General features: G+C 40.7%; 1 protein-coding gene across 4 annotated transcripts in view; it reads right to left on the bottom strand.

The window, feature by feature from the left end:
- The window catches only part of TTLL11 (tubulin tyrosine ligase like 11), a 273,135-nt gene that overhangs the window by 199,248 nt on the left and 49,094 nt on the right, over positions 1-24,793 (bottom strand). For 3 of the 4 annotated variants that reach the window (XR_012424416.1, XR_012424417.1, XM_005580892.5), the window contains exons 2-3: positions 18,955-19,051; positions 11,491-11,624 (exon numbers count right to left, since the gene is read on the bottom strand). Coding sequence is in view for 1 of the 4 variants with exons in the window: in XM_005580892.5 (XP_005580949.3) it covers positions 11,491-11,624; positions 18,955-19,051 (231 nt within the window). In the remaining 3 variants the exon portion in view is untranslated. The remainder of the gene's footprint in view (positions 1-11,490; positions 11,625-18,954; positions 19,052-24,793) is intronic. The other variant, XM_065530122.2, reaches the window with a different exon arrangement.

The following is a 24,793-nucleotide window of genomic DNA, read 5'->3' as shown; positions in this document are numbered from 1 at the left end:
CATTGTATTAAAACAAAGGAGCTACTAAAATAACAATGCCACATTCTTTTTTTTATTTTATTTTTTTGAGATGGAGTCTCACTCTGTCGCCCAGGCTGGAGTGCGGTGGTGCGATCTCGGCTCACTGCAAGCTCTGCCTCCCGGGTTCACGCCATTCTCCTGCCTCAGCCTCCCGAGTAGCTGGGACTACAGGCGCCCGCCACCACGCCTGGCTAATTGCCACATTCTTAGAAAATCAGGTTTGCAGCTAATAAAGCATTTCATCATCACGTGATAAAATGTGATGCTTTGCTTCAGAAGCAGGAGACCCTGTATTCATTGCATTTCATCATCACAGACTCACTGGATGCTCACTTGCTCTAAGGCTAGAATTGCTTTCACATTCAAGAGATGAAGAAATGGGACTGAGTCGAGGAGAGGGAACCAAGATCCTGTAAGGAACAGATGACGGTGTCAGGGAGCTCCAGCAAACGACTACTGTGGGGTTTTTAGAGTCTTATTCTGTATGTACTAGGCCCTAAACCAGCAGTTTTTAAATGGATTCCATTATGTGGACAAAGAAATCCTCCTTCATATTAGAGAACTATCCAGTCCTGAGGACTTTCAGCATCAATCAAATGGGCTTTGAAACTTCAGGGCTTAGAACACTAAGGCAGGAAAACCAGAGCAGTCACCTAACTGAGCCTCCCTATTTTACTGCTGAGGAAAGAGTCTCCCTGAACAGCTAAAATCAGGCATCAATACTTGAGCAACAAACACTTGCCATCTCCAAGGAATTAACTTTCCTTCTTCTCCACTAACCCCCTCCTCCTCTTGGGTTTCCCATCTTGGCAATTAGTGACTCAGCAGACTCCTGAAAGCACCAAGTCTGCCTTCTTCCTCACCCTCAGTTCTATCAGTCTACAAATCCCATTGATGCCAACTTCCAAATATTCCTCACCTCTGATCCTTCTCTGCCTAAGATTCCTGCCTGAGTGTCTCCATACAACCTTCAGCATCTCTTCTGCCTAGATGAATAGAACAGCCTTTCTAACAGGTCTCATTTCTCTTCCCTCCCAATCTACGCTATCCTCTCCAACAGACTGCCTTTCTAATACTAAAACCTGATAATATACCTCCCGCCTCTCCACTTAAAACCCCTGCATGGCTTCCCCTTGATAAGTGCTTTACCCTGGCATTCAAGACCCTCTGTGATCCACCGTCTCCTTCTCACACCTCATCTAGGGCCAGATCTTTTTCATTTATTTTTATTATTTTTTTGAGACAAGGTCTCACTGTTTGCCCAGACTAGAATGCAGTGGCATAATCTTGGCCCACTGTAGCCTTGACCTCCTGGGCTCAGGTGATTCTCCCACCTCAGCCTCCCGAGTAGGTGGGACTACAGACACACACCACCATACCCGTAAATCGTTCATACTTTTAGTAGAGACAGGGTTTCGTCATGTTGCCCAGGCTGGTCTCGAACTCCTGGACTCAAGCAATCTGCCCGCCTCAGCCTCCCAGAGTGCTGGGATTACAGGCATGATATGGTTTGGCTGTGTCCCCACCCAAATCTTATCTTGAATTATAGCTCCCATAATTCCCATGTGTTGTGGGAGGGCCCCAGTGGGAGATAATTGAATCATGGGGGCGGTTTCTCCCATACTGTTCTCTTGGTAGTGAATAAGTCTCACAAGATCTGACTGTTTTATAAGGGGTTTCCCTTTTCACTTGGTTCTCATATTCTCTCTTGCCTGTCACTATATAAGACGTGCCTTTTGCCTTCTGCCATGATTGTGAGGCCTCCCCAGCCATGTGGAACTGTGAGTCCATTAAATCTCTTTTTCTTCATAAATTACCCAGTCCCAGGTATGTCTTTATCAGCAGCATGAAAATGAACTAATACAAGGTATGAGCCACCGTTCCTGACCTAAATCCTTTTCTCTTAAACTTTAGTGACTCCAAACTGCTCATCATTCCAAAATGCAATACTATTTCATGACTTCGTACCTTTGCACAAGCTATTGTTTCTAGGTAGAAAGCTCTTCTGTGGCTGGTCTGCCAGGTAAACTCATTATACAAAATCAGGTCCGGTGTCACCTCTACCAGGAAGCTTTCTCTCTCCCTCTATTCCATTTGCCCTCAGCCCTGTCCATCCCTGCTCCCCATCACCAGCAAAGTTTTACTCCTTTTCTCTGGAACATTTCTGTACCTTATACACACATCTATTCAAATATCCTCCCACATTATTACACAGAAGGGAAAAGTATTGGCACTGCAGCCAGTCTTCCAAACTGTGTTACCCTGGCCAAATGACTTAACCACTCTGTACCTCAGTTTCCTCTCCTATGAATAATAGAAGAATCCTGCGAGGGTTGCTAAAGAATTTTAAATTAGGTAATTGTTACGGACTATATGCTTGTGTTCCCTCCCCACCTCTGAATTCACATATTGAAACCCTAACCCCCCAGGGGATGGTTTTAAGAGATAGGCTCTTTGGAGGGTAATTAGAGCATGGAGGTGGACCCCACAGGATGGGACTAGTCTCCTTATAAGAGGAGGAAGGCAGCTAGTCCTCTTTCTCTCTACCAGGTAGGCATACAATGAGAAGGTGACCAGCTATAAACCAGGAAGAGGGCCCTCACCAGAACCCAACCATGCTGGTATGCTGATGTTGGATTTCCAGCCTCCGAAACTGTGAGAAAGAAATGTTTGTTATTTAAGTCACCCAGTTTATGATATTCAATTATAGCAGCCCAAACTTTCCAAAACAGTAATCTAGATAAACACTCAGCAAATGTTGCTATTGTTATTGTTATGTATTCATTCTTTTAGAGAACTTCCACTTTCAGCCACACTGTAATAACAGAAACTTGCTTGACTCTTGCCCCACATCGCTCAAGCAACCAAAAAGTAGACAAAATATGTTAAACAACAGTTTTGAAGACCTGGATAGGAGGCAACAAAGGACAGTGATTCCTGAGAGACAGGAACTGAATGATGTGAACCCTAGGATTGCCCCAGATTACCACCTTAAGAAAGATTACAGGCTGCAGTGCAGAGTGTAGGGGCAGTAGGACCTTGGTGAAGCCCAGTGGATGCCCTGAGTTGAGAAAATGGAACTGTGAGTCAGGGAAGACTGAGATAGCCAGACTTCTCAGGACAGAGTATTGGGAAGGACACTTTTGTACAGAGAACTCTGGAGTGTCTCCCTTAAATGTTTTGCTGGGTACAGATCAGCATGCACGTGAGGAAACTATCCAAGGCCAAACTACCTGAAAAACACCCCCAAAAAAGCAGAGGTAGCAGTGCCTGGTGTCCGCACAGAGCCAGGAGTAGTGTCTTTCTCACCAGCCAGACTAGAAAACATCATGATTCGTGGAGCACTGGGTAGAGCACACATAAGATTCTTGCTTGAATAGTGAGGAACAGTAAGCCTTAGACTGAGTACCACTCCAGTCCTGCCTAACGAATCTTGAAAATCTTGAAATAGACCTGAAATCTATTTCCAAGTAACTTAACTGGATCCTACAACAAAGTTCAAGAATATGTGCAGGAATACGGAAATATCCAACATCCAAATAAAGTAAGATTCACTATATCTGTTACCCAGCGAAAAACTACCAGACATGAAAAAAACATCGTGATATGGGACACAATGAAGAGAAAAATCAAAACCAACTCAGAATGGACAGAGTTAGAATTAGGAGACAGTGACATTAAGAGAGAGATAATAATGTATTCCATATGTTCAAAAAGTTAAGTAGAGGTCGGACGTGGTGGCTTACGCCTGTAATCCCAGCACTTTGGGAGGCTGAGGCGGGCGGATCATGAGGTCAGGAGATCGAGACCATCCTGACCAACATGGTGAAACCTCATCTCTACTAAAAATACAAAAAATTAGCTGGGCATGGTGGCGGGCGCCTGTAGTCCCAGCTACTCCAGAGGCTGAGGTGGGAGAATCGATGGAACCTGGGAGGTGGAGGTGGCAGTGAGCCAAGATTGTGCCACTGCACTATAGCCTGGGAGACAGTGAGACTCGGTCTCAAAAAAAAAAAAAAAAAAAAAAAAGGAAAGATACACCATGTCCATGGGTCAGAAGACTCATTGTTAAGATGTTGATTCTACTCAAAGTGATACATAGATTCAACACAATTCCATTCAAAATCCCAGTGGGCTTTTTTATAGACAATGAAAAGCTGACTCTATATTTCATATGGCTGATCAAAGGACTACAATAGCCAAAACAACTTTGAAAAAGATGAACAAAGTTGGAGAGCTTACATTACCTGATTTCAAGGCTTATTATAAAGCTATATCAAAACAGTGAGGTTTTGGCAGAAAGAGAGACAAATAGATCAATGACATAGAATAGAGAATTCAGAAATATACCTACACATATTTGGATAACTGTTTTTGACACTGCTGAAAAGGCAATTTGGAAGAGAAAGATTTGTGTTTTGATCAAATGTTTCTGGAACAACTGGATATTCATATGCAAAAAAGTGAACTTCAGTCCATACCTTACACCACAGACAAAAATTAACTCAAAATGAATCACAGACTAAATTTGAAAGCTAAAACTGTAGAACTTTTAGACAAAAACATAGGAGAACATCTTTTGAGCTTGGATTAGATACAAATTCCTATTTAAGACACAAAAAGCATGATCTATAAAAGAAAAAACTGATAAATTGGACTTTGTCGAAATTGAAAACTTGCTCTTCAAAAGATAAGAAGGGAATAAGAAGACATCTCACGTACCCCATAAGTATATGTACCTACTATGTAGACACAAATATTAAAAATTAAAAAATTAAAAAGACAAGGCACAGACTGGAAGAAAATATTTACAATTGGTATATCTCATAAACACCTGTATTCAAAATATATAAAAACTCTCAAAGCTCAATAATAAAAATAAACAATCCAATTTAAAAAAATAGGCAAAATGTGTACAGACATTTCATCAAAAAATATATCTGGATGGCAAACAAGCACATGAAAAGAAAGCTCCACATCATTAGTCTTTAGGAAGTGCAAAATACAACTGACGACAGGCCACTACATACCTATTAGAATGGCTAAAATTAAAAAGACTGACCACTGCCCCACACGGTGACAGCCAGGAGCAATGGCTCATGCCTGTAATCCCAGCACTTTTGCAGGCCAAGACAGATAGATCAGTTGAGCTCAGGAGTTCAAGACCAGCCTGGGCAACATGGTGAAACCCTGTCCTTAAAAAACATACAAAAATTAGCCAGGTGTGGTGGCCTGTGCCTGTAGTTCCACCTACTTGGGAAGATCGCTTGAGCCTGGGAGACGGAGGCTGCAGTGAGCTGTAATCAGGTCACTGCACTCCATCCTGGGTGACAGAGCGAGACCCTGTCTTAAGTAAATAAATAAATAGACTGACCATTACCAAATTCTGGCAAAGATATGGAGGAACTGGAATGTTCATACATTGTGGATGGGACTATAAAATGACACAACTACTTTGGAAGACAATAAATACTTTCTTTAAAATTAAATGTACACCTACTGTATGATCTAGCAATTCCATTTTTAAGCATTCACCCAAGAGGAATGAAAACATGTCCACGCAAAGACTTACACACAGGTGTGCATAGTGTATTTGTCACAGCCAGAAAACTAGAATCAACCCAAATGTCCAGCAGCAGGTGAAAGTCTAAGCAAACTGTGGTATAAACATTCAATAGAATACTCCTCAGCAATGAAGTATTGATACATACTACAAATATGGATGAATCAACTGAAAGAAGCCAGACCTCCCCCCAAAAAGGAGTGCCTGTTATATAATTCCATTTACATAAAATTCTACAAAGTGCAAAGTTATCTTGACAGAAAGTGGATCCACTGTTGCCTGATGATAGGAGAAGAGGAAAAGAGGAAAGAAGGGAAGGAGGAGCTGGGCACTGTGGCTCACGTCTATAATGCCAACAATTTGGGAGGCCGAGGCAGGCGGATCACTTGAGGTCAGGAGTTCGAGAACAGCCTGGCCAACATGGTGAAAACCCGTCTCTAATAAAAATACAAAAATTAGCTGGGCATGGTGGCACATACCTGTAATCTCAGCTACTCAGGAAGCTGAGGCAGGAGAATCGCTTGAACCTGAGAGGTGGAGGTTGTAGTGAGCCGAGATCATGCCACCGCACTCCAGCCTGGGCGACAGAGCAAGGCTCTGTCTCAAAAAAAAAAAAAAAAAAAAAAAGAAGGGAAGGATGGAAGGATTACCAAGGGACACAAGGAAACATTTCAGCATGATGCATATGTTCATTATCTTGATTGTGGCGATGATATCATGGCTTTTTACAAACATGAAATGTATAAAACTGCACATTCTAAATATCTGTAGTTTATTCGATGTCAATTATATCTCAACAAAGCTGTCTTTTAAAAAGTATAAGACAACTAGGCTCTCTGCAGAGTCTCAAAATATCTCCTTACTAGACAACTAGACTCTCTGCAGAGTCTCAAAATATCTCCTTACTAGACACTAATTAAAAAGGGAAAAATAGTAACTTTATAGTGGAGAAATCTAGCAGACACTACTTTAAGTGATCAAAGTTAACATCACCAGGGATAAGACATCTTGACATCATGTACCTAACAACATCACTTTCATAGTGTTCTTGCCAAAAATGTCTAAACTGAATCTAACATGAGAAAAATCAGACAAATCCAAATGTAAGTTCGTTCTAAAAAAAAAAAAAAAAAAAAAAAAGATAACTAGCCAGTTGTATTAGACTGTTCTCTCACTGCTATAAAGAAATACCTAAGACTGGGTAATTTATAAAGAAAGGAGGTTTAATTGGCTCACAGTTCCACAGGCTGTACAGGAAGCTGATGCTGGCACCTGCTCGGCTTCTGGGGAGGCCTCAGGAAACTCTCAATCGTAGCAGAAGGCAAAGGGAAAGCAGACAAGTCTTAGGTGGCTGGAGCAGGAGCAAGAGAGAGAGGAGGGAGGTGCTACACACTGTTAAACAACCAGATGTCATGAGAACTCTATCACTATGCAACACCAAGGGGGGAAATCTGTCCCCATGTTCCAATCACCTCCCACCAGGCCCCACCTCCAACACTGGGGAATTACAATTCAACATGAGATTTGGGTGGGGACCAGTGTTCTTCAAAAGAGTCAAGGTCACAAAAGACGAAGACTAGGGAACTGTTACAGCCTAGAGAAGACTGGGGAGAAATGACAACTAAATACAATGAGGGATCATGGAGTGAATCCTATACCAGAAAAAGGACATTAGCAGGACAACAGGCAAAATGCAAATTAAGAGTGTAGGTTATTTCATACTATATCAATGTTAATTTCCCAGTTTCAGTCACTGTGTAAGATGTTGACATTAGAGGAAGTTAGATGAAGAATTTGGGGTCTCTCTCTGTCCTATTTTTGCAACTTTTTTGTTAAGTTTTAAATTATTTCAAAGCAGTTTAAAAACTGAAGGCAAAATAAAGACATTTTCAGACAAATGAAAGCTGAGGGAATTTGTCACCAGCAGACCTGCACTGCAAGAAATGTGTTGAAGCGAATTATTGAGGCCAAAGGAAAATAATACCAAATGAAATCCCAGATCCATTCAAAAGAATGAAGAATGCGGGAAATAGTAAATACATGAGTGAGTATAAAAGACAAATGTGCCCATTTTTTAGTTTCTTTATAGGATAATTGACTTTTCAGAGCAAAAATAATAACAATGTATTGTGTGGTTGATAACACTGTTAGAAGTAAAACAGATGACGATAGCACAAAGGATGAGAGCGGGAATGGAACTATACTGCTGTAAGGTGCTAATATTTTACTTGAAGTATGTAATACTCAAAGGCTAATGTGGTAAGTTAAAGATGCATTGTAAACCCTAGATACCAGGGCTAGGATGAAAACCAAAAAGATTTTGAAAAGATGTATAGCTAAGAAGCCTAAAAAAGAGATAAAATAAAATACTAAAAATATTCAATTAATCCAAGAATAAATAGAAAAGAAATAGTAAGACGATAGACTTGAATCCAACAGTTAGCATTACATATTAAGATTAACTGGACTAAACACACAAATCAAAAGGCAGAGACTGTCAAACTGAATAAAAGACCACACCAATTTCATGCTGTCAACAAGAAGCACTCTTTAAAAATGCAGATAGGTTAAAAGTAAAATAATGGTAAAAGATATACCATGCAAATACTAAGCCAAAGAAAACTAGAGGTGCTAAATTAATATCAAACAAAATAGACTTCAGGACAAGTTACTGATAAAGGAGTCAAATCATCAAGCTAATAACGGAGCTTCAAAATGCATGAAGAAAACACTGACAGAACTAAAAGGAGAAGCAGACAATCCAAAATTAAAGCTGGAAATTTCAACACTAACTTAGTAACTGATAGAACAAGTAAGTAGTAAAGCAGTAAAAAAGATGTGAATACCACCAATAGCAACTTGACCTAATTGACACTTATAAGATGCTACATCAACAACCTCAGAATACGTATTATTTCCAAGTGCCATGAAACACTCATCAAGATGGACAATATATAAGCCATAAGAAAACTCTCAATAAATTTAAAGAGACTGAGATAATACAGAATATACTCTCTGCTGTCAACAAAATTAAATTAGAAATCAATACAAAAAATACTTGGAAAGTTCCCAAATGACTTAAAAAGTAAACAACACATTTCTACATAACCCATGGGCAGAGGAGAAATCCCAAGAGAAATTAGAGAATATTTTCAACTGAATTATAATGAAAATGTAATATACAAAAATTCCTGAGATGTATCCATAGCAGTGCCTAGAAGGAAATTTGCTTTAAGATTTAAAAATCAGTGATCTTAGATTTGTAGCACGGCACATTACTCATGTTTGTGGTGCTGCAGGTGTCAACAAACCTACTGCACTGCCAGTTGTATAAAAGTGCAGTATAATACAATTATACACAGTACATAATACTTGATAATAAACTACTATGTTACTGGCTTCTGTATTTACTATAGTATACTTTTTATTGTTATTTTAGAGTGTACTCCTTCTACTTCTAAAAAAAAAAAAAGTTGACTGTAGGATAGCCTCAGGCAGGTTCTTCAGGAGGTATTCCAGAAGAAAGCACTGTTATCATAGGAGATGACAGCCCCATGCATGTTACTGACCCTTGAAGACCTTCCAGTGGGATAAGATGTGGAGGTGGAAGAGTGATACTGATGATCCTGACCCTGTGTAGGCCTAGGCAAATGTATGTGTTTGTGTCTTGGTTTTTTAACAAAAAATTTAAAAAGTAAAAATAATTTTAAAAGTTAAACATAGAAAAATGCTTATGGAATAAGAATAAAAAGAAAAATTTTTTTGTATAACTGTACAGTGTGTTTGTGTTTTAAGCTAAGTGTTATTACAAAACAGTCTAAAAGGTTTTTAAAAATTAAAAAGCTTAGAAAGTAAAAAGTTACAGTAAGCTAAGGCTAATTTCTTATCAAAGAAAATTTTTTAAAAATAGATTAAGTGTAGCCTAAGTGTACAGTGTTTCTGAAGTCTACAGTAGTATAATGTCCTAGGCCTTCACATTCCCTTACCATCCACTCACAGACTCACACAGAGTAACTTCTAGTCCTGTAAGCTCCATTCATGGGAAGTGTACTACATAGGTGTACCATTTTTTAACTTTTATACAGTATTTTCCCCTTTCTATGTTTAGATACAAAAAAGACTTACCAGTATTAAGTACAGTACCATGCTATACAGGTTTGTATCCTAGGAGCAATAGGCTATACTGGATAGCCTGGATGTGTAAGAGCCTACACCGTCTAGGTTTGTGTAAGTGCACTCTATGGTGTTGGCACAACGATGAAATCACCCAATGACACTTTTCTCAGAATGTGTGCCCATCAAGTGACTCATGACTGTAGTTGGATGCAGAGCTGTAAAGATGGGAAGGAAAGGTATTCCACATAGCAACAACAGCATGAGCAGAGCCACAGAAGAGAGATATTGGGGGGTAATTATGAGGAACAGCTGAGAGTTATCTTTTAAAATTAACTTTATTGAAGCATAGTTTGCATACAATAAAATGCACCCATTTTACGTTAATAGTTCCATGAATTTTAAGCAATGTATATAAACCCACGTGACCACCATCTCACAGAAAACGTCCTTTAAAAATTATCACTTCGAGCTGTTTTTGTGTTTAGTAAAGTATAATTTTATTACAAGTTTTATAATTCAATATTAAAACCAAAACAATACAGAGGCAATAAAATAGACTATAGAAAGCATATGCCTTTGAAATAGCTCTAGGTTTTAAATCCTACTTCTCAAGCAAGTTGCTAAATTTTTCAAAGCCTCAGTTTCCTCATCCATAAAATGGGGATAATAATAAAACTACCCTCACAAGATTGCTGTGAAGATTAAAAGAAATAATGTGGGCTGGGTGTGGTGGCTCATGCCTGTAATCCCAGCACTTTGGGAGGTGAAGGCGGGTGGATCACTTGAGGTCAGGAGTTCAAGACCAGCCTGGCCAATGTGGCGAAACACCATCTCTACTAAAAATACAAAAAAAAAGTAGCCAGTGCGGTGACACACGCCTGTAGTCCCAGCTACTCAGAAAGCTGAGGCAGGAGAATGGCTTGAACCAGGAGGCAGAGGCTGCAGTAAGCCAAGATCGCACCACTGCACTCTGGCAACAGAGCAACACTCCATCTCAAAAACACAAAAATAAAAATAAAAATAAGTAAAATATGTTAAACTTCTAGCACAAAGCCTGGAACATAGCAGGACCTGTAAATGGTGTTAGCCTTATCACAATTAGACAGGCATTGGTTGTATAGTTACCCCAGAGTTATGGGCCAGACTGTGAAATTTGCACACAAAGGCTTTCAAAGGATCCTAAATGAAACTGCCAAAAGGCTAACAAAAATGGCAGGTCTAAGTTCCACTTCCCTACTGATTCCACTTCACAATCAGTGGTGAGGGCTCCACGGTATTACATGTTCAAACGTAGTGCTTCGAGATGGAATGGGTCACTTGACAATTGATTCTGGAACAAGTTTAAAGCAAAACACTTAAAAGGTTCCCCATGAGTTTGTCAGGCCTGCTCCCTGGCCTTTAAACAGAGCCTGACCTCCCACATCTCAGGCCACAGGAAGCTGGGGAGGCCACGGCTCTAGGATTCCCCCAGTGGCCCCATTCTACTTGGGGGCCCAACTGCCTGCTCTGGCTCCAGCTCCCTGGCTCTCCAGCATCCTGACTCCATGATCCAGCTCTGATATCTGTCTCCTTGTGTCAAGACCAGTTTCTTCAGTTTACCTACCTGTCATCCTACTCGTTCAACTCTGCAAGCTGTTTTGATAGCTGCCAACACCTACTGTGTACTGTTAAGACGCTCCCTTAGTCTCAGCTTCCTGGGACCCCCTGCCCCAGCTCCCAGCACATAGGACCCAGGACACAGTTGCAACCATAATATAATTCAGGGGTCATGGGGACGGAGTGCCATCTACCTGAGCAACAAAGAGCTGGAACTCGTCAGGCAGAATCCATGAGCGAGGGTAGAAGTTGTACTCCTCAGGAAAGAGATTCTGCATGGTTCTCACTGCTCTGCTCAGAGTAATTTTACGCACCATCTCCGTCATGCCTGGGGAGAAGAGACGCTGTGAGGTTTTAACAACAGTGGGCTACTAGCTATAAAACAGCCATTATTTGGGACTTTTAAAACCACCCACCCGACATATTCTCTTTTTCAGGCAGGATTTTTAGAAAAGGTCTGAGTTGTTCCCCACAGCGGTGACTCATGGTTTGGAAAGAACTACTGAGTTAATGAAAAACCTGAGGTAATGGATGGGTGTTCTTTTCTCTTTATAAAAATGAAGCATCAGTTTGAAGGAATGAGTTTTTACCTAGTTTATTCTTTGTCACCCCCTTAGGTAATGAATAGGGAACCATTTATATCTTGCACTTAAAATTTAATACCTTCTTTAATCTGGGGCCACCCTACATGCTTCTGGGATTCCTTCCATCTTGCACCCTAGAGAATATTATCTAGTGGACTCTGGTTATATTATGAGAGGCTTCATTAAGTTTCTTTCTTTTACTGTTTCATGAGTATTAAAGGCATGAAATAGGAAAACACACATCTTTCAGCATAAAATCTGTCTCCTTGAATGAAGGACGGGAAATAAAAAGAATACCATGATTTATACTTTAAGGGAAAAAATGCAATCTGTAGGAGTTCCTCAGTTATAAGGACTAACACTGACATTGATCCTATCTCATTAATTTGCCCAGAGGGAATTAAAATGTCTCACTGTTATAAAACATGAAAAGAATGGTGGATTTTTTTTTCCTGTAACATCACTAGTAACTTTGACAAGAGAAGAAACTGAGTACTATATAGTGTAGCAAATTTTAAGCAAATAGGTAAAAATTATTATCAATTTTAACATGTTTCGTTCTTTTTTCTTTTCTTTTTTTTCTTTTTCTTTTTCTTTTTTTTTTTTTTTTTTTGAAACACAGTCTTGCTCTAATGCCCAGGCTGGAGTGCAGTGGCATGATCTCAGCTCATTGCAACCCCTGCCTCCCAGGTTCAAGTGATCCTCCCACTTCAGCCTCCCGAGTAGCTGGGACTACAGGTGTGTGCCACCATGCCTGGCTAATTTTTGTATTGCTTTTGTTTTTGTAGAGACAGGGTCTCACTATTGCCCAGTCTAGTCTTGAACTTCTAGGCTCAAGCCATCCACCCGCCTTGGCCTCCCAAAGCCCTGGAATTACAGGCGTAAGCCACTATGCCCGGCATCATCCTTATTTCTTTTTCTTTTTCTTTTTAGGCAGAGTTTCGCTCTTGTTGCCTAGGCTGGAGTGCAATGGCACGATCTCAGCTCACTGCAACCTCTGCCTCGTGGGTTCAAGCAATTCTCCTGCCTCAGCCTCCTGAGTAGCTGGGATTATAGGCGCATGCCACCACACCCAGCAAATTTTTGTATTTTTAGTAGAGAAGGGATTTCACCATGTTGGTCAGGTTGGTCTCAAACTCCTGACCTCAGGTGATCCACCTGCCTCAGCCTCCCAAAGTGCTGGGATTACATATGTGCCCACCACACCCAGCTATCATGTTTATTTCTTAAGACAAATATCACTGCCAAAAATGAAGGCTAAAAATGTCCTTTACCCTGAAAGAGACCAAACAGTTCCATTACTGACACTAGAAATGTGCTTAGCAAAACTATTTTTAATAGAAAATACGAAGTTCCATGTCAGCTTGGCATGCCCAAATTATCACACATTCCAAATGGGCAATCAGAATGAATGAGGTTCCTCTAAATTCCCACGTTCAGAAAGTAAAGGGTAAACATCTGTGAAGGAAAGTTTTAAGAACCACCTTCTTGCTTCCGTCAGCATATTAAAAAGTGCAATAAATCTAAAGGTCCCAGCTTCAAGATGTCAGTGTCCAGGTCTTAGTTGTTGTTTAGAAGGATATAGGGAAGGATTAAGTAAGAAATAAAGGAGCTTAAAAAGCACTAATAAACTGTTCTCTAACATGAACTGTTCAATAGTCAAGAAAACTCACTGAGGACACTGTTCTGAGCTTCCCAAGAAGGGAGTCTGGAAAATCACAGCTATTTCCTTTTATTCCCCCACAGAATTAGAATCATTGCATTATAAACACAAGAGCTGACCACAAGGTAAACAAAGCAAAACTTCAACTTTTTTGGAATCCTTTTGCTTGAGGTTGACTAACATTTTAGTTACCGTATTGCAATGAAAGCCTTCATAACTAACTGTAATACAGCACCTTACTCCACGTAGAGGATGCCTCCTGACCAAATATTGTCGTGGTATTTTCTGCATTTTAAAGTCGTTGTGCCGAGGGAAGGTTCTCCCTCCAAAATCCCTCAGCAGGTCAGAAGGGCTCACACAACCCAGAGGGCTGTGAGTACATGAGGGCAGTCTGGGTGCTCCAGAAAAGTTTTGTGAAAATGTATGTCCTGCAAATTCAGTCAATATTCATTTAATATCAGCAATGGCTCCTTCTGTAATGTGCATCATCAGGCCCCACACCAGCTAATAAGTGTTTCCAAGTTTACTTTTGTGTCTCCAGGCAGTTTTCTACTGAAAATGGCCAACTTAAGAAGAACCCCTGGAAGCCAGGCACTTCCTGCCTGCAGGCGGGAGGCAGCTCACTCCGACCCTGCCTGAATGCCTGTCTCCAGGAGGCACCGGTGTAGACCTCTCTCATTCCACTTAGCACCAAACCTTTGCTCCTCCATATCAAAGCTGTGCTACTATCCAGTGCCACCAGGCAGTTTCTGGCCCCTCACTAGAACCCACATGGAAGCTGCTGGCATCTCCACCTCTGGAGGTGGCTCAGAGACACGTGTGGGAGTGGCATCTTCTCTCATTATGACCCTGACAAGCACAGCAGGGTTTCTAGCTGATCCAGGACACATGTTCCCAGAGAAAATCTGTGAGAAGGGAGGTCATGGCCAGCTCTGCTGACTTCAGGCCCTACTGGCTCCAGGCCCTGTCCCGTTTCCCTAAGTAGCTGCAGCACCTGACCCCTTGTCACCTGTGTCCCCTCCCTGGGCTCTAGGACCAATTCCGATCTGAGATAGAAGCTCTAGGTCTAACCCCCAGCTCCCTTCTGCTACAAGTCTGACCTAGACTTTGTATTCCAATCAGATAAGAAGAATTTTACCCATTTTTCCGGTGCTCTATTGCTTGTCTCCAAATGTTGGTGACCTTATCTTTTGCTCCTGGAGCCTGAGCGGCTGCCTTAGCAATGCACAGAGTTGAGGCCTTTTCTTTGTTCTCTCCAATGCCCCTCCTCTCTCCAGCCTCTCCTCTGTTCCCCTCAAGCCCACTCCGCAAGGGCTGGATTCCTCCTGTCGGTGACTTTAGCCCAGTGTCTGGGGTCCTGCTACCTAATAACAGCTCCTTTTGAGGTTGACTGTCCACCTAGGTTTCTCAATAAGGTCTCTCCCTAGATGTCCCTATGAGGGCAGTTCCCCTATCAATTGGGAAAACTTCCTAATTCAGGTGGGAGTTTCTGACACCAAGGGCTTACCTCCTGCCCCTCCTTCTGAGGCAGGCCTGGGTGCTTCCATCTGCTATGCTGGAGTCTCAAGTCCTGGTGGGTCTCATCCCATTCAAGTTAACTGAGAGCATAACAGTTCAATCTCAGGTCTGCCCAGGCAGCCCTACTTTACCCAGTTAACATAAAACAAAACAAATCAAAACTGAGCTATACTTGGAGCACTATTCAATACAAATATTATTTATAACAATAATTCTTGGCAAAAACACATCAGAACCACCAAACAACAAATAAATACTTTCAGATCCATCCTATTCTATTCCCATTGCCCCTGATTCATTCATCTCTTGGGTGGATGTTGTAGCAGACTCTTAGCTACATCTCTGTTTCTTCTGTCAGCCGTCTCACCCATTTCTAATGTGTCCCTCTGGCTGATCTTGCTAACATGCAAGCTGACCCGTGTCACTGTCTGGCTTAAAAATTCCTCAGTGGCTCCCCATGACTTTCAGGCTCTAACAATGCTATACTTGGGTTCCTGCTCATCACCCCTCCCCTACCCCGCTCACCTGATGCCCTCTAACCATGGTGGGCCACTTGCCCTTTGCTGAATGAGCAATATGCTCAAGGCATTCTGTCTTTGCACCAACTCTGCTCCCTTGTTTGGCATGGGGATCGGGCCCATCCATCCTGGAGGCTCAGTTTCCATGCCAGTCCTCTTCTCCAGGATCTCTCACCCTGCTGCTCCGTGGGCAAATCTGGGTTAGGTTGCCTGCCCCTGCTCCAGACCTCCACAGCATTCCAGCTTCCTCCAGCATAGCCCTTAGGCTGCATTTTTCTTCTCTCTTTACATGCCTTTCTCTGTGTCTTTGTAGCTCCAGAGCCCAGACCAATGCTTGACAGATGGCTGTCCCCACATGTTCCTCACTGAAGCTCCCTCCCTCTCCAGCAGAAAGCCCCCTTCTCAGGGGGGCTCTCAGGTACCACCTGCCATGTGATGCCATACATCTCAGACCCTGAAGCTCGGCAAAAGACCTGCTCAGAAGCTGAGAATGGACAGTTTTGGACTTTCTTAGAGCTAAATCTGATATGTCTAATCTGATATGTCTGATTTAGATACGTCTAAAGAAAGTAGACATATCTAATAATCTACTTTCTTTAGATGTATCTAAATCAGATTATTTTCATAGAAAGTCTTAATTCATCAGCCAAAATATAATAATGTATTTTGAACCAGGAAATTACCCATAGAAAAGTGACTAAAATCTAATGTGCTGACACAAACAAAATTAATCACTTCCATGTGTATATATCTGTTCTCAGTTGACCCAGCACATACAGTGTTTATACTTGCCTGGGATATCCACTAGAACTTACCCTAAGTAATATACAATGCATAGAAAGTGCATTTTAGAGTTATGGGATATATGAGAGACAGAAGATAAGCTTGGACACAAACTGGTATCAGAGGACAGACTGTTCTGGAATCACCCCTCTGCTGAGGAGTACTACCTTTCACAGGGCAGAGGGTGTGGCAGCACTGTTCCTCTGCCTAGAGGTTCTAGAGCCTGCTTTGTCATTAGAACTAATTAATTTCTGTTAGTAAAGTGGAAAAGTCTATGTTCCAATCACTGACATGTGGAATACAGGATGGGGCAAACTTGCTTGTTTGGAATGAGTATCATTCTAGCACCTTTAATGAAACTAATCCTTGGGGGGTACTTCATTCTATATTTCTAATTTGTATTCTGAATGTAGATCTATAGCTACTTCTTTCCTACTCTCAGCCACTAGGTGAGGCATGAGCAAATGGGGAAAATGTAAATGAAGCCTCATTTGATGATTCATGTCTTAGGAACTCAGTCCTCATTTAAAGCGTTTTCTCTTCCAAACTGTATTCCTCCAACATCCTAATAAGTCCTTTAAGTGGCATCACAAAGCATCCTTTTCTGAGCAGCAAGACGCAAAAAATAATAGCTATCCCATTAAACTGTTGGGCAAGAACTCTGGCTGCAACAATCATTCTTGTTCTGTAACAAAACCCTTTCTCCTTCTCTAAGGATAAATTTGACCTTGGGTTAACTTTCTATCTCGGTTCCCCTAGAAAACAATGAAGGCAGAATGTTAGCTGAATTACTAGGCACAAAGCATATGGTTAAAATGATCCCTGACTTGGTAAATTGCATAAATATCTAGTAGAAAGCCATAGCTCCAAGTTCTTCTGAGTGCGACGATTCTTATAACTTAATTATGACCCTTGCTGGGACCTTAGAAGCCATACTACGGAGCAGTTCTAAGAGATTCTGGCTTCTCTGGGGCATCTAAGCCAAGAAAGACTCATATCCACCAATGTGGATCTAGTCCTTTTGCACCTGAGCTTTCACTTGAGGAGCCAGAGACTAGTCCCTGGAACTCCTGCAAACACTCCACTGAAGAGAAATGCTTGACACTGACTGGCCAGCAAGCTGTGTTTCCTGCCCTGTATCCTTCTAAGTGAATCTGAGCCAAGTGTGGTCTGTGATAGTGAACTTGTAAGACTGCATGCTTAGGTGAAAACTCCTAGTGGATGTGGCATAACTACCACCCAGTGTATTACGTACGGCTATTGTGTTTTCTGCAATGCATTTTCTTAAAGACGTGGGGTAGAATGTCAAGGAAAGAGTAAACTGATTCTCCCTTTAAAATAGGTAAAATTGATAAAATACTAAGAGAAAACACCTTATATTTAGGCTACTACACTAGGACTGCAACCATGCAAAAAGGATGAGTAAACATGCTTAAGGTTTGGGAGGAAATATAGAAATATTCACATCGCTGTTTTGTTAAATGAGACATGGGATTCAGGGTGATGTTCTTTTTAGAAATTATTTATTATAACATTATAATATAGTCTGTGAAATATATTAACATTTTAAAAAATAAGTGGAAGGCCCTTTAACTGCATCATACCCAGCTTAATCCAGTGCTCCTTCTCCCTAAGCTGTCCTACCATCTTAAATATCCTCTTCATTCAGCCATCAAAAGTAACGAAGAGACCCGGTAGAGTGGCTCACGCTTGTAATCCCAGCACTTTGGGAGGCTGAGGCAGGTGGATCACTTCAGGTCAGGAGTTTGAGACCAGCCTGGCCAACGTGACATAGCAAAACCCTGTCTCTACTAAAAATACAAAATTAGCCGGGTGTGGTGGTGCAGGCCTATAATCCCAGCTACTCAGGAGGCTGAGGCAGGAGAATTGCTTGAACCTGGGAGGCTGCTGTGAGCCAAGATCATGCCACTGCTCTCCAGCCTGGGCGATAGAGCGAGACTCCATCTCAAAAAAGTGGTAGAGATTAAAATGCAAAAACAAAAACGTTGTATTGGGAGGTTGGTAGTGGAGTGAGGGAGGATATCTTAGTTCTGGCTATGACGCTTTTCTAGCACTAAGATTTCTCCTTGTAGGATAAGTCTTGCTGAGATAATGTCATTAGGCAAAAGGCAGAGGCTGGCTGCAGCCTGTAGTACTTAGTATGGAGACTGGTATATTTGGTTTTAAAAATGATACCTCCAAATATAATACTTAAAGAAAAGGGAAGCTGATACCCCATTTCTATGACATATGCCTAGAATTTTGGTACTTTTGTTTCCTGCAAGAGTGAAATGTTCTATTTTTTTTTCATTTTCAGAATATATTCCTCTCATTAGAACCCCACATTATATGTATAACCCAAAAAGTGAAACCATGTTCTTCCACCAGTGGAATTAGACCAAGAAAGCCTGCCTTTGAACCTTTAAAAGTCTGTCTCCAATCCTTAAATCCTTAATAGCTAGTGAACACAGCAACTCTCAATTAAGGGTCCCCAAGTTTGATCTCAAAAATAACTGTCATATTTTTGTAGAAAAGTGTACCTGAGATTTGGCCCTAGAAACATTTTTAAATGTCAACAATAACAGCAAATACCTGGAAACTTGTTCACTTGACCGGAGAATATGTCATTGTCGTGAAATGAAACTCCGTGCCAGTAGATATCACAAGGCAAGCGCCGGCCAAATGGGAACTAGAAGAGAAAAAATGTGACTCACAATAAGAATAAGAAGAGCAGTGGCCACACTGAGTATCTGTTACGTACAAATTCCCAGCACCCTGGTGCACTTACCATGGTTTAATCCTTCTAATACGCATATGAGGTAAGTGATATTCTTTCCCATTTTACAGATGAGGAAACAGATTCAGACAGGTTTAAAAACTTGTTCCAAGTGGTAGAGCTCTGATTACATGTGGCAGATACTACACTCCTGGCTTTGCAGGCACCATTTCACATTAATCCTTATAACTACCCTATAAAGGATTACTCCCATTTTGCTGATTCAAAACTTGGGGCTGACAGAGGTAATTTAACATGCCCAAGGGCCACACAGAGCTGGTAAGGGGAGGAACCAGGATTTGAGTCTGGGTCTATCCAAATTCCAAGCCCATACGTCCCTTCCTCTGAAAATTACAACCCTCAACCGAGCCCAAAAGAATAAGCTTTCAGAGTCCCTCTTCCCCCCCCCTTCTCTCACACACACACACACACACACTCTCTCTCTCTCTCTCCATGAAGGTGAGATGAATGCCAATGCCTAAAACAGTTCCTGAAACTCGTAAAGACTTCCTGAATTAATAAATGAACAAATCAGGAGTGGTCATCTGACTCAAGATGAGACAACCAGATTCTCTCTTCTAGGAATCTGGAAATCAGAGATGCCAGGCAGCCTCTGCTGGCCCTTGAACGGGCAGGGATAAAAAGCCAGGGCAGGGCAGCTGTGTTTGGCTATGTGCACAGGAGCAGAGACAGCCAGTCTGCTGAGAGACAAGAAAGGAGCAGGTGTGGGAGGGAAGGCAGAGATGAGACCACATAATCCTAGAAACACAGACTGAGTGGCCTCAGACCCGCATGAGCCTATAAGACAGCCTTGTATCCTGAGAATACCTTTTTGGTCTTCTAAAATCCTGTTTGGCACAAGCTATAGAGTTTCAATTATTTGCAGCCAGAAAATCTCTCACTGAGACAAAAGTGCCTGTTCTTTCCACTACATCCTGCTGCTTCTCAAAGTTATCAACAAGCTCTGCATTTAATGAACCTATTTTTTAAATCTGTAACTCAGATTACCTTGTTAAAGGAGAAAAGGGAGGCCATGTTAGTTCATATTCAGAATTTGCTTGTTAAAAGTGCACGCGAATAGGAATGCTAACACATTAAATAAAAATCTTTTGATTTTCCCATTCTAGGACTACAGGTAATCAGAATTTTTACCTACTTCAAGTTGGGGAGCCAAGGTCCGATGGAAGAACATAGCCTTACTAATGAAATGGTAGTGACTCAATGCTTTCCATCCATTCCACATTGAAATGAAGCCAGACTCAAGTCACTTAAATCAGTCACATTCTTTCAAAGCTGTGCACAGTGAGGCATATGTTGTACACTCTACTCACATTAACAACTTCCATCTATAATTTATAGCATTTTGCTCATTTTCTTTTTATGCAATAGGCTGTAAGTTATTAATTCAGTACTCACAAAGAGATACAACATATGTTATTTTCTTCTAGTTGTTAAGTGCTAATATAGAGAAGGAGAAAATAACCAGAATTAAGCAGGCTACCCAAGCAAAGGGTAAAGTGGCTTTGTTGCCCACAATGAGGAACTAACACCTTGTCAGCGGGCAACCCAGTGACTCTTATTTCCTTTTGCATCACTCTTCAATCCTTACCACCCTCATAAACACCAAATAGATCCTCCACTTAGAGGCATCTTTAGCTCATTCAGTTTTGACAAACCACCATTTTTAAAAACGTGTCCATTCACTCAGGAATTATTATATGTTAGATTATGTGCTAGAAATATGGGGGACATAATTTTAAATAAGTACCAGGATTTCATAATCCTACCTCTTTTTAAGCTCCTTTAAAAACTGTCCGCTTACACAGCTAACACCATACTCAATGGTAAAATACTAAAAGCTTTAAAGTTTTTCCTCCATGATCAGGAATAAGACAAAGATGCCCACTTCTATTTAACATCAACATAGTATTATAAATTCTAGCCAGAATAGGCAAGAGAAAGAAATAAAAGGTATCCACATTAGAAAACAAAAAGCAAAATTATCTGTACGTTGATGACATGATCCCATATGTAGAAAACTCTAATGATTCCACAGAAAAATGTTAAAAGTAATAAACAAATTCAGCAAAGTTGCAGGATACAAAATCAACACATAAAAATCAACTGTGTCTTCATACATGATAACGAACAATCCAAAAAGGATATTTTTTAAGGAATTCCATTTATAATAGCATCAAAAAGAATAAAATACTTAGGAATTAACCAAAAAGGTGAAAGACTTGTACAATGAAAACTATAAAATATTTGTAAAAGAAATTAAAGAAGATATTAATACAAATAAATAGAAAGATATCCTACGCTCATAGACTGGAAGAGTTAATATTGTTAAGATGTCAGTATCACCCAAAATGATCTACAGATGCAATGCAGTCTCTATCAAAATCCCAATAACTTTTTTTCAAAATAAAAAAATCCACCCTACAATTCATATGGAATTACAAGGGACCCCAAATAGCCAAAACAATCTTGAAAAAAAAAAAAAGAACCAAGTGGTGTTCTCACACTTTTTTTTTTTTTTTTTTTTTTTTTTGAGACAGAGTCTTCTGTCACCCAGGCTGGAGTGCAGTGGCACAATCTCAGCTCACTGCAACCTTGCCTCCCAGATCAAGCGATTCTTCTGCCTCAGCCCCCGAGTGGCTGGGATTACAGGCACCCGCCAGCACACCCAGCTATTTTTTGTATTTTTAGTAGAGGCTGGGTTTCACCATGTTGGCCAGGCTGGTCTCGAACTCCTGACCTCAGGTCATCCACCTACCTCGGCCTCCCCAAGTGCTGGGATTAAAGGCATGAGCCACTGCGCCCAGCCTGAAGGTCTCACATTTCCTGATGTCAAAACCTGTAGCAAAGCTATGGTAATCAAATAGTGTATACAATAACAGTGAGATACCACCAGACACCTATTAGAATGGCCAAAGTCCAAAACACTGACACACAAAATGCTGGCAAGGATGTTGAGCAACAGGAACCCTCATTCCTTTCTGGTGGAAATGCAAAACGGTAAAGCCACTTTAGAAGGCAGTTTGGCAGTTTCTTACAAAACGAAACATACTCTTATTATATAATCCAGCAATTAGTTCTCCTTGGTATTTACCCAAATGGGTTGAAAAACTTATATCTTGGCCGGGCGCGGTGGCTCAAGCCTGTAATCCCAGCACTTTGGGAGGCCGAGACGGGCGGATCACGAGGTCAGGAGATCAAGACCATCCTGGCTAACACGGTGAAACCCCGTCTCTACCAAAAAAGACAAAAAACTAGCCGGGCGAGGTGGCGGGCGCCTGTAGTCCCAGCTACTCGGGAGGCTGAGGCAGAAGAATGGCGGGAACACGGGAGGCGGAGCTTGCAGTGAGCTGAGATCTGGCCACTGCACTCCAGCCTTGGCGACAGAGCGAGACTCCGTCTCAAAAAAAAAAAAAAAAAAAGAAAAACTTATATCCACACAAAAATCTGCACATGAATGTTGATAGCAGCTGTATTCATAACTGCCAAAACTTGGAAGCAGCTGAGACATCCTTCAGTAGGTGAGTCCTTCTGTAGGTGAGTGGATAAATAAACTACAGTATATCCAAACAATGAAATATTTTTCAGTGCTAAAAAGAAATGAGTTGTCAAGCCACAAAAGATATGGAAGAATCTTACATGCATATTACTAAATGGAATAAGCCAATCTGAAAAAGCTACATGCTGTATGATTCCAACTAAATTACATTTTGGAAAAGGCAAAACTACAGACAGTAAAAAGATCAGTATTTGCCAGGGGCCAGAGGGCAGGAAAAGATGAATAGGTGAAGTACAGAGGATTTTAGAGCAGTGAAAATACTCTGTATGATACTACAATGGCAGATACGTGTCATTATACATTTTTCAAAACCCGTAGAATAGCACCAAGAGTGAACAGTAATGTAAACTACGGGCTTTGGGTGATGATGACATGTCAATGTAGTTTCATCAGTTGTAAAAAATACACCACTCTGATTCGGGATTTTGATGGTGGGGGAGGCTGTGAATGCAGGTGGGGGAAAAGGTATATGGAAAATCTCTGCACCATATGCTCAATTTTGCTATGAACCAAAAATGCTTTAAAAATGAAAACAAAAACAAATGAAAAAAAGATCAATGTGGTACTGGCATAAAGACAGATATAGAGGCCAGTGGGATAGGATAGCTCAGAAATAAAGTCTCTCAGGTGTGATCAAATGATTCTCAACAAGGATGACAAGACTATTCAATAGCGAAAGGGCAGTCTTTTCAACAAGCGGTGCTGGGAAAACTGAATATCCACATGCAAAAGGAATGAAGTTGGACCTTTACCTTATACTGTATTCAAAAATTAATGCAAAATAGATCAAAGGCCTAAACATATGAGCCAAAACTATTAAATCCTCTAGAAGAAAATATAGGAGAAAACCTTCATAACACTAGAAATATAGAAAATATAGGAGAAAAGCTTCATAACACTAGAAATATTGAAAATATAGGAGAAAAGCTTCATTAACACTAGAAATATAGAAAATATAGGAGAAAAGCTTCATAACATTAGAAATATTGAAAATGTAGGAGAAAAGCTTCATAACACTAGAAATATTGAAAATATAGGAGAAAAGCTTCATTAACACTAGAAATATAGAAAATATAGGAGAAAAGCTTCATAACACTAGAAATATAGAAAATATAGGAGAAAAGTTTCATAACATTAGAAACATAGGAGAAAAGCTTAACACTAGAAATACAGAAGATATAGGAGAAAAGCTTCATAACACTAGAAATACAGAAAATATAGGAGAAAAGCTTCATAACACTGAATTTGGCAATGATTTCTTGGATACGACAACATAAGCACAGCCAACAAAAAACAAAATAGGTAAATCAAAGATTAAAATTAAAAACTGTTTTGCATCAAAAAACACTATGAACAGAGTGAAAAGGCAACCCACAGAATGGCAGAAAATACGTGAAAATCATATATTTGATAATAGATCAATATTCAGAATATATTTTTAAACTCCTACAACTCAACAATGAAAAAACACTTACAAAATGGACAAAAGTCCTGAATAGACATTTCTGCTAAAATATACTAATGGCAACGAGCATATGAAAACATATTTAACATCACTAATTATTTTAAAAATTGCAAATCAAAATCATAAGAAACTGCTTCATACCCATTAGGATAACTATTATCAAAAACCGGCTGAGTGAGGTGGCACACACCTGTAATCACAGCACATTGGGAGGCTGAAATGGGAGGAGTTCAAGACCAGCCTGAGCAACATAGCAGGGCCCCCATCTAACAAATAACAGCAACAAAATACCCAAAAAATTAGCTGGGCATAGTGGCATGCCTGTAGTCCCAACTACTCGGGAGGCTGAAGTGGGAGGATTGCTTGAGCCCAGGTGTTTGAGGCTATAGAGAACTATGATTGCACCACTGCTCTCCAGCCTAGATGATAAAGAGAGATCCTATCTAAAAAAGAAAAAAAAACGGGAAATAAGCGTTGACAAGTATACAGAGAAATTGGAACCCTTGTGCATTAAGAATATAGAAAGCTGCTGTAGTTTAAAAAAAATTACTGGCTGATTGATCTAGCAATTCCAGTTCTGGGTGTATCCCCCAAAAGAAATGAAAGCAGTCTG

Source organism: Macaca fascicularis, chromosome 15 (genome assembly GCF_037993035.2).
Source record: "Macaca fascicularis isolate 582-1 chromosome 15, T2T-MFA8v1.1".
NCBI classification, from domain to species: domain Eukaryota; kingdom Metazoa; phylum Chordata; class Mammalia; order Primates; family Cercopithecidae; genus Macaca; species Macaca fascicularis.
This window is presented reverse-complemented; position numbering and strand designations above follow the sequence as displayed.